The 11,108-nt window shown below is 36.1% G+C and overlaps 2 protein-coding genes across 2 annotated transcripts; one reads left to right on the top strand and one right to left on the bottom strand.

The window, feature by feature from the left end:
• Positions 1–479: 479 nt before the first annotated feature.
• LOC132063070 (uncharacterized) lies at positions 480–879 on the top strand. Its single transcript, XM_059455501.1, has 2 exons — positions 480–693; positions 752–879. Exons 1-2 carry the CDS (start codon positions 480–482, stop codon positions 877–879), a joined length of 342 nt encoding a protein of 113 aa, XP_059311484.1.
• A 2,445-nt stretch (positions 880–3,324) lies between these two features.
• Positions 3,325–10,007, bottom strand: LOC132063095 (uncharacterized). The gene is made up of 8 exons (XM_059455523.1): positions 9,775–10,007; positions 6,678–7,143; positions 5,982–6,147; positions 5,848–5,898; positions 5,519–5,701; positions 5,288–5,387; positions 4,001–4,722; positions 3,325–3,909 (listed from the first exon to the last, which is right to left on the bottom strand). The coding sequence occupies exons 2-8, from the start codon at positions 7,130–7,132 to the stop codon at positions 3,553–3,555; spliced, it is 2,034 nt and encodes a 677-aa protein (XP_059311506.1). The 5' UTR covers positions 7,133–7,143; positions 9,775–10,007; the 3' UTR covers positions 3,325–3,552.
• Between the last annotated feature and the right edge of the window lie 1,101 nt (positions 10,008–11,108).

Genomic DNA, 11,108 nt, shown 5'->3' on the forward strand with positions numbered 1-11,108 from the left:
TATTATAAAAATACCCTTAATAAAGTAAGGGTCTCGTTTGGTTGTCTTCTCAAAGGATGATGGTTTGTCTTTAAGGAATAGCCTCTTTGCATAAATAGTCACCTTCCGGCCTTTAACTTCCCAAGCTTGCAATGGTAGCCACACATCAGCATTTGGGCTTCTTTAAGAGGCAAGCTTTAGCCTTGGACTCTTGGGCTCTAAACTTCTCCTCCATGCTATCTCCCATAGCTTGAAGGCCCTCAAATCATTGTCTCCAAGTGCTTCCATAGCTTCATTCTCCATAAACGTGGCTTTTAAAGCTTAAAAGTCCTTGGCTCGGCTTCTGGTATATGTCCTTAGAGAAGTTTGAGAAAATGAGCCCCCCGATATCATATCACATGATAAGCGGACTTGCAAAAAGCTTATGATACTGTTGACTGGGGAAACTTGGAGTAGGTAATGGAAGGTCTAGCTTTCCCGTAGAATTCATCCGATGGGTGATGGAGTGTGTTACTACAGTGAACTACTCTATTATTATAAATGGTGAACCTGCTACACCTTTTGATGCTGCTAGAGGATTGAGGCAAGGAGACCCTATGTCTCCATTATTTTTTGTCGTAGTTACCTGCTTAAGTGAGCTAAAGGAAGAGAAGCAATTCAAATTTCATCCTAAATGCTCTGAACTGAACATAACACATCTACGCTTTGCAGACGGTTTGTTGTTATTTTCTAAGGGAGATACAACATCAGTTAAAAATTCAATGCATTTCAGCAGCCTCTGGTATCCATGCTAACTTGTCCAAAAGTGCAATCTACAATGGTGGAGTCTCTGATGATATCAAGCAGGACATTCAACAACGACTAGGCTATGAGGAAGGTGACCTACCATTCAGATACTAAGGGATTCCATTGGCAACCAAGAAATTAAAAATAGTGGAGTGGCAACCACTAGTAACCAAGATAGTCTCTAAAATCTCCTCCTGGACAGCCAAAAAGTTGTCATAGCTGGTAGAGTTCAACTAGTTAAATCGGTGATTTTTGGAATTCAATCATATTGGGCGCAAATGTGATGAAGGCAATAGAAGCTTCATCTGGTCAGGCACAAATGAAATCACCAAGTCATTGGTATCATGGAGCAAAATGTGTGTTCCAACAACAACAGGTGGCCTTAATCTAATTAATCTGAAGCTTTGGAACAAAGCAGCTATATCTAAGACCTGTCTGGAACTGGCCAACAAGAAGGACACTTTATGGATCAGGTGGATTCACTCATACTACGTCAAAGGGCAAAAGTTTGAGGAAATGGCAATCCCTCAGCAGACATGTTGGATGGCCAAAAAAATCGTGAATGCAAGAGATCAACTGAGTCAAATTCCACACTTCAGTCTTGGCAGAAAGAGCCTCATCAAACGTATCTATTTACATACAAATGCTTGGTATCTTACCTAAAGTAGCATGGACAAGCCTAATGTGCATGAATCAAGCACGACTCAAAGCAACTTTCACTATTTGGCTACAACTTCAAGACAGATTTCTCATTGCAAATAGACTGAAGAAATGAGGTATACAAGTTCATGAAAGTTGTGTAATGTAAAAACAAAGAGATGAAACAAGGGATCATCTATTCGTTGATTGTGTGACTGCTAAGAGGATATGGTACAAGCTCATGCACTGGTTACAAGTAGACTACCCTACTATGACTTCATGGACTCAAATGCATACCTGGATAATACAACATACCAAGGGGAAGTCCAAGGAAGCTCAGATCCTTAAGATGGTGTATTCTGAATATATACATGCATGAAGTATGGTTGGAGAGAAATAATCGAATATTTGAGAAAAAGGAGAAAAACAGTGATACCATTGCTAGAGATATAGCTTACATTTGTCATGTTAGAGCAGATGTAACTATTAGTTTGATTCTGTAGAGATTCAAATTTTCTGGTTGCTGAGGTTTAGATGTTACCTGGGTAAGGGATGGAGACAATCATCCCTAGGAGGTGGGCTTCTACTTCCTTATCCATATCCTAGTAGAATTGTATAGGACCTGGTTTTGCTTTTGGTTTAGATAGCAGCAGACTGAGTATGAAGTTAGCTGGGTTTGTAAATATACACTTGGTAATTAATGAAATGTTGATAGTTACCCAAAAAAAAAAAAAAGGGGTATATATAAAAGAGGTTAAGAAGTTGGAACTTCATTCCAACTCAAATTTCTATCCAAATTCAAATTCAAATATTATATCAATTTGTTAAGTTTTTTTTTTTTTTTTTTAAAAAAATGATGTGTATTTAAGAAAATAGAATTCTAAGATATCTTATGAGATCAATTCAAAAATTTTATACAAAACAGAAGAAGATTTTTGTTACCATTCCTTATCCTTGCCTTTCGACCTTTTCCTTACTTTTTCTTTCCATTTTTTTTTTCTTTTATCTTCTTTTCTTCCTATATTTACACCTTTTGCTTTCAACATAAAAGGGTAGGGTTTTTGCTACATTTATTTATGTTTCCTACGTGAGAAATTACTATATTTTTAGTATATATCCGATACTACCTTTTTTACGTATTACAATTTTATTTTTTAAGTACTTAAAGAAACTGAAAACATAATTAATTATTTATCAGCGTAAGGTTTGCATTTAAGATATTAAAAATTATTTATCTTCCGTGGGAGTATCTAGTAGATTTTATTGATAATATCTGTTTTTAAATATTTGTCTTTAAATTCAAATTTGAAATTTTATTTCAATCCATACCTATAAATATATTTCAAAAACTTTAAAATAATTGCAAGTTTAGTAAATAAAAGCACAATGTAAATTTGTTGAGATATTATAGTATCTTATAACTTATATAATTAATTTGAATTTATCTACTATAATATAAAAAATTACGTGAAGTTGTAGTTAATCTTTAGCATGTAGAATTCAAATATAACTTTTCATCCAAATTGAGAGATATGTTTGAGTTTGAATGAATGTGATATTGTTAAGGATAAAATTTAAGCTTGCAAAACGGGTAAATATGGTATTCTTTAAATTCAAATGTTTAAGCTTTATTCCTACAAAATTATTTTTCATTTTTGGAATTTGATAAGAATTGTTAAAAACTTTGTCCTAATTCTCATTAACTTTGTCTTAAAATTGCCAAGTGGCTTGTTATTAGCTTGCCAATTGGCTTAACCATATTGCTAGCACCTCTCCTATTTTTTATATATAATATATAATATATAATATAAATATAGATATATAGATGCTTAACTCAAATTTATCTGCAAACATGCATCATGCTTGACTGAATTTCCTCTGATTCCACAACAATGATATCCTTTGCAACGGCACAAGAAGAAGAAAGCAACACAACAAAATAAATTATAACAATAGGTTCAAAATCTACACAAACAATCAACAGCTCAAAACAACCGAACCAGTATTTGTTTTACAACCCCCTCGATTCGTTTTCCTGTATTCATTCTTCCCGAACTACATCCTTCTATAATAGGAAGAGAATATTGTAAAGGAACTCTCAAATTGTTAAATTGTGCTTTGCCAGCCTAAGTTTAGCTATAACATCTTCTAAAAACCTGCCCATCCAGCAGGTTGGGAAGCTGATTTGCTATCTATGTTCTTTGGTTCACCAAAACGCTTAGACTTTTTTGACTCATCGAAAGTAGCCTTTATCTGAGAGCTGGAAGCTGGCACAGCCCTAAAGCTATCTGTTCCAAATGCTGATGTATTTGTTTCAGATGTCTGTCTGTTCTGGTGGCTATTTCTTGTCCTGACAGATTTAGAGTTAGCGTTAACTGGAGTAGCTTGCTGCTTTGGATCATTGTCAGCAAATGCTTGCCATGATTTTGAATCTGGGCTCACTTGACTCTGGCCAAATAGTCCTTGCTGAAGTTCCCAAACCGTTCCCTCAATTTTATCCATTTTCTGCATCAGAAATGATTTCGAATTGTAAATTATTGACAAGTCATTATGAATATTAGTACTAACAATGAGAGTTTAATAGCAAAGGATGTACCGGTAGAATACTGGATGGTTGACTTCCAGGAGATGCTTGATTCCTAGTGATGTCTCTATTTGGTGATGGAGTTCTGGCAGCAAGAGCTTGTTTAAGCTCTTGTATCTCCTGTCGCTGTGATCGGCATATTGCAGATAGCTTTTCATATTTAGATGTCATTTCAGCCTTCTCCATGTTGGTTCGTGACAGCTGTTGCTTCAGCTTCTCAACCTCAGCTTCCAAGAGCTCTTTCTTCTCTGGTTGTTTAGTGTTATTTCCAGGGCTTGGTTTATTGGTACAGAATTCTGCAACAAAAGCATTGAATGCTTCACCTTGGGGGGCAGTTGGCGCCCCTAACTTAGACGATTTATTACTCCCAACACTGTGACCTGAATCATCCTGGAAAAAGTTTATTTCAAAATCCGTTGATGAAGAGGCTTCCCCTGCTCTATTGGCTGGTTTTGGTCGCACATTATTTTGCTTAATGAGAAGACTGTTGTCATGGCTTGCGGAACTGTGCCTTATCTCATCGTCAAATTTGGGTCTGGTTGTCTCCTCTGAAACAGAGGCACTTGTCGCATGCTGGGTATTCCAGAATGCACCAATTGGACCAGTAGCTGCTCCACCAGCTTTTGAATTATGTGATGCAGGAGACGACTTAGGATTAGGTTCTGCAGCCGAAGCAGGAGGTGGAGGATTTCTGCTAGGCATTGGACTAGTCTTACCTGCAGCTCTTGAAAATCCTGAAAACCAGCAGGTATTATATTCATTGAAGTGGAGACAGGATTTTGTATTTTCGTAGTGTCTACGGTCACAACGTAGTAGAGGTGTCACATTCAATATGAAAAACCCCTCACCTCCTCTCTACCCCCAACAGTGGAAAGATGTGTAATTCATATGTTACATTACAAGCATCATGCAAATAATTTAACAGTACAGTAAACATGGAAGCATATAAACAAGCTAGCCTGTCAATTTCAACTTCAAAATCCTCTTTTCTTTTTCAACTTTAACCAAATATTGTCCCATCGCCTAACTAAGAAACTTCAGAAGACTTCAAGACCCAAACCCGAAAAGGAGACTTTTAAGATTTAATATAACTGAAAAAAATGAATTTTAGATGAGGGGAATTGGTTCTTTATTAGTAAAAAATAGGGGGTTAAATGAGTAAATTGACTGAGTGCAGTAATCAATCCAAAGTTATCATCCTACAAACTTCAAGGATAAATTTCAATCAGTCACAAACCTGCGAAATTTGCATAAGTAGTTCACTATAAAAAACGAAAAGATCTGGGAATATGTTCTCACCTTCATGCCCATCAATACCCTGTTGCAGCATTTCAGGGGGTCTGTCGGGTAACGACTTTTGAAGCTCATCGGGCAACAGACCATTAACACGGAACCACACCTGCCATAAATAAACAAATTGAGTTAGAAAGCTTTAGAGCAGGGTCAGCCCTTATGATTGCTATGGGCAGCACCACTCTACAACTAACCTAAGTTTATGCAGATGAATGGCCAATCAAGCAAAGCGCTTGCCTGCGTGATATCTGGTCTGGCATCTGGTGAAGCCTGAAGCATATCTCTTATTAGGTCCGTGATGTTAGTGCTGTATTTTGGTAATTCTGGAATCCGGTAATTGCCATTTAAAACTTGAAGTTTTGATTCACCATCAAATGCAGACTTGAAGTAGCATATCCGAAAGAGTAGACAGCCAAGGGCCTGCAAGACAAAAGTGGGGCTGTGTTCTAAGATAACCCCGCCAATCTAGGTTGAAGAATTGTGTTTTGATTGTTAAAGATAAAATCTCGGTAAAAGATTTGTGTTACTGAAATCATCTTAAAGCTTCTTCAGTCTGCTAAACTCACCCATATGTCTACCTTCTCATTTATAAATTCTCTTCGATACAAATCCCACATCTAAGGCAAGAAAAGAAGGAATATAGAAGTCAGCAATCAATACCATCGAAGAAAACAATAATAAAAACAAGCCCTCAATCAACCTCAGGAGCTCTGTATGCAGGTGTAGTGTGTTTCCTTATATTGTCCTCCTCGATTCCCATTTCCTCGGGTTTCTCAAAACATTTGTGGTTGGTTGATGTACTACCAAAATCACACAACTTCCACAATCCATCAGCACCCAGCAAAAGGTTCTCAGCCTTTAAATCTCTGTAGAACAGGAAAACACAGTACAGAATAACTAAGTACCAAAACCAGAAAAGAAAATGATGTGAATAAATAAAGTGTAAAAGGGTGACGTATTTGCAATGAATTGGATCTTTTAACTGTTCATTTTTTGTACATCGAAATTCCTAGCTGCTTATGTCAATAACTTGAAACTTAAAACAACTCAAAGTCATAAAATTGTATACGGGAATCAACAGAACCATTAAAGTGATCACTCAGTAGTTCTGACCACAAACAAAAAGGAAAGCATAACAGACGATAAATAAAGCACTGAACAAAGTTGGCTGAAAGCAAGTATATAGACAGATACGGCTTACATGACATCATATTTAAAATAAGATGCAAAATACTGAAATACTGCATGCAAACGAAGAGGAAAAATGAGGCCCTAAAATACTAAACAGATGAAACATAGTGAAGACTATTAAAAGCAAAGCCTGACATCAATAAAAAAGAAGATGTAGTGTTATTATTTTAGAAAACTATTCGGACTTAAGAGCGTCCGTCTTTACCTGTGAGCTATGGGTGGGGACTGGCAGTGCATAGCAAAGACCGCGTTGCAGACATCCCTGAATATTAAGAGGACCTGTTTCTCCTCAAAGAAGCCGGCTCCTCGGTTCTCAAGGACACTAACCAAGGATTTCTCACAATATTCCATAACAAGGAAAGCTTCCTTTGTACGACCCATATCCAAGATGGTATGCGCATGAAGTGTGACAATATTAGGATGCCCCTTGAGTGATTTCATCACTGAAATCTCTTTCAATACTAAATCAAGTGATTCTTCATCATTAACAATAATATGCTTTAATGCATACTGCTTTGAACCATGTAGGGCTAAATAAACACAAGAGAATCCACCCTCTGCAATTGCATTACGCACGTGAACTTTGAGACTGCCAATATCAATGCTGCGACCTTCAAGCCCAGTCTGTTCCTTAGGCATAAAAGGTTTGAATCTCCACATCTTAAACAATTCTATTTAAAAAAGAGATAACCACTAAGAACCATGGCAGAGATAAGAGGTTTAGCAAAATAAACAGTCAAAGTAGAGTCTGCTTGCAGTAAAGTGAACTAGCTGTACAACCAATATAAAAAACAAAAAGAAGTACATGTGCTTTAGGTGGTGTTTGTTTGGAGTATTTACAACCAATATAAAAATCTCAGCATGAATTTTGAAACAAGTGTTTGTTTGACTTGCTCTGGATTATTTTTTTGTGAAAATTTCCTAACTGAGTTTTAAATCTATCAGTTTTTGAATTTTTGAAAGATTTGAAAAACTGAGATCGGAAATCTTCAGGGAAAAAAAAAAAAAAAACTTAAACACTGTTGCAAAACACACCAAACAAACACTTTTCTCAAGGGTCAAAAACTGTGTTCGCTAACTCAAGTTTCGGAAAACATCAAAGAAACGCCACATTGCTAATTCGTTATCATCCTGAAATGGTTACCGATTACTGCAGATATTACATTAGAGAAGTACAAACAACAAAATTACCACAAAAACTTCACTCCGGCAAATGCAACAAAAAGGTGTTGAACATTTTCCAAAAATGGATTTTCTTCTTTTGGCATGGGGAGGAGGAAGGTGGTCAAAATCTAAACTTCCACAAGATCAGGAATAACAAACAAGAACAATTACAAACTTAAACCATGTTTAAAAGCGAGTTAGCTAAATAAATATAGTAGGCATGCACAGGAGCTGCAGGCCTTTGAATCAGATCAATATTGGGGACTGATGACACATGGGAAACTTCAAGAGCTTTGACCAATCAGAAAAGAGACATGCTTCACTAATATATATATATGTATTGACCATAAGGCCCTGCTAAACTATATTACTGCAGACAAATGTCAAAAGATTTATCCAATACCATATAACCTTTAGGGCTCGTTTGGTTAGAAAACAAGTTATCCCGGGATTGTTATTCCACCCTCAATGTGGGATAAAAAAACACTATATCCCGGGTTTTTGTTCCAACCAAACGTGGGATAAGGCAGCACTAAATTTTTATCCCAGGACTATTTTTGCTTATCCATCATACCAAACGAGCCCTCAATGTAAAGAGATATTTATGGTAAAAGAGCCTTTATTGTAGAAAGATAATCATCAAATTTATCCACTACTCAACTGATAAATCCCGAGCTTCATTTAATGCATTCTGCTACTATGTCACACAGACAGAAAACAAGCTGTGCTTTTAGTGATCAATTATTGCACTGGACTGCCAAAAGGAATAATGTCACTCCAAACTAAAGACAAAACGAGATTCTAGATTCATGAATACAATGAGACCCACTCTGTCCTAATAATTATAAGCTACATGTTACTATTATTACAAGCCTGATGGGTTGCCCTTTGTCCTCGTTTGTTCAGATGTAGTCTATCGAATGTATCAAGTGTGATCAAGTTTGTTGTTTTCTTCTCTTCTTTTCTGAATAAGTAGATATAACTTGTTATCATATGGTAATGAAAATCAGCAGAGATGTCTAAACCTGATTATTTTGCAAGTAATGAAGAGAATAATTAATTCAAACTAATGAGTATAGTACTCCAAATTACAAGTATGCCGATATTGAGCTTCATTTTTTAAAAAAAAAAATTTTGTACAACTATAAACCTGCACGCCAGCAAACGTTGGCCTCTAGAGCACCCGATTAGCCTCAAATCACACACAAACATGCCAAGCCTCGCAGATTCAAGTCAATCGCATAAAACATAGACATATTTCAAGTTTACAGTATTACAATTGCGTCGAAGTGTTTCAATGTAGTGAACCCTTTTTTTTGATAAGTAATGATATTTTATAAATGGTATAACAGCACTAAGTCAGCAAACTAAAAATTACAAAGTGTGCAAAGCCTCGATGATACCTAACATGGAATCTACATCATTTACAAAGGCCAGGTTGCACCAAAAGGCTAGCAAGGAAACAAAATTGTGCTAAAGTATGTATATTGCTCTATGTTTGCCTTCAAAAAAATTCATAAGGATACATCTCTGCTTTGTCTAACTTTTTATTCTTTTCACAGGTCCAACAAATTCAAGCTGCTGCAACTGTTAAATTCTGAAGCGTTTCTGCTTTACAAAATACAGACCCAAGGCAAGATAATGCTGCTTCAGTCCATTTTCTGATGCATTAAGCTTTCTTTCCTGACCATCTACAAAAACTTAAGCGCTATACTACATTCTAAGAGAACTGCAAAACTCTGGAATGATTTCTCATTGACAACATTAAATGCCAAAAATGTAGATATAGCTTGTATGCTACACCTTAAAAAATACTGAAGTTAAATAAATCAAATGTGGAAATACAAGATATTAATGTGTTTTCAGGCAATGGATCTTTACCTTTAACCAAAATAGTAAGTTAGCAGATCCATTTGCACCCAATAACAGCTCAACAAGATCAAATTTCGGTAAAGCAAAAAATATCAGGCATTTCCTACGAGAACCAATTGATTCATCGGACAAAACCAAGATTGAAGAAACACAATTTACAGTATCCAAAACCCAAAGAAAAAAATGATCATCCAAGAATCTACTTATCTGCAAAAATGAACACTACCCAATTGCAGTAAATCCAAGAAAAGTTGTAAAAAATCTACCTTGATGCAGTAAGTTATCGATCGAGCACAAGAAAACAAGTCACCCCAGATCAAGAAAGCAACAAAAAGTGTAAGTGCATTTAAGCAGCTTTGATGATAAATTGGTGAGATCTGAGAGTGAAGATTTGGGATTGCTGGTGAGATCTAAGAAAAGTGTATAGTAATCTTCTATGGGATCGCGGTTTTCGCCAATGGCTTTTTTATTTTAAGGAATCACTTTATTCTGAATAGATTCTGTTCAGTGGTGATGTTTCATCTGCTTTCTTTTCCTTTTTTTCACTCCATCAAGACACCTATTTTTCCTCTCTTATATTCAACAAAAGGGGAAAAGTAATGTACTAGTCTGATGGAGAAAAATATTGCTCCCGTAGTAATTTTTATTTCTAGGTTTAGCTAAGAGCAATTTTGGTGCAGTTACTCAATAGTGTACGAAAAAAATTAAGTGTGATACATGTATAAGGTTTAAGAAGTACATGTTTTGTAAGATATAATTTTTTTGTTAGGTACTTATGCTTAGTGCATGCTATGATAGAAACCTAATGGAAACTTTAAGAAAAATTCAAAAACAAATAAAAAGGGATAGATAAAGAATTGGGGATGCGAGGCTAGAAGCTAGATCCTTAGAGTAATGATTCTATGGACAAAATTGGGTATGTGAAACTCAATCCCTTTCAATTGGAATTCAACCCTAGAACCTAAGTTACTTGAATTCAAAGAAGACCCAGTTGATTTCACAAATGAGCAACATACTATGAATTCAATGGAAATGCAATTCAATTTGCAACTAAGAAATCACACTTAGTTAAGTAACCAAACAAACTATATTAGCAACTAAACAATCTCTGAAAAGGAGTTTTTCATCAATATTCAAGCTAAGGAGCAAATGAAGACTAAGTATCATATTTATAGTCCTGACATTACAACAAAAGCCCTAAAGTGGCTCTTTGCAAAAATAGCCCCAACATAGGTCTTCAATGCTCCAATTGTCCAATGCTTGCAACTAGCAACTTTGCGCTCCTGGCCACTTTTTGGAGTGGCATCTTCAAGATCCTCCCAAGCTATCTCCCAAATATTGTAGACTCTTGCAATCCTCTCCTCACTTGCAATCCTCTCCTCAAGCTCTTCCAACGCTCCTCTTCTCATGAACATCGCTTAGAGTAGTTGGACATATTTTGCTTGGCTACGTGTGAAAGGTCTTGAGGGACTTGTGCCAATTGGGATCATATCATCCTCCCCTTCTTGGAGAAGATTCGTCCTCTAATCTAAAGGCATACCTACAACACAAGAAGAAATATCACTTACATTGAAAACATTATGGACATTATACTCACTTG

Source organism: Lycium ferocissimum, chromosome 7 (genome assembly GCF_029784015.1).
Source record: "Lycium ferocissimum isolate CSIRO_LF1 chromosome 7, AGI_CSIRO_Lferr_CH_V1, whole genome shotgun sequence".
Classification (NCBI taxonomy): Eukaryota; Viridiplantae; Streptophyta; class Magnoliopsida; order Solanales; family Solanaceae; genus Lycium; species Lycium ferocissimum.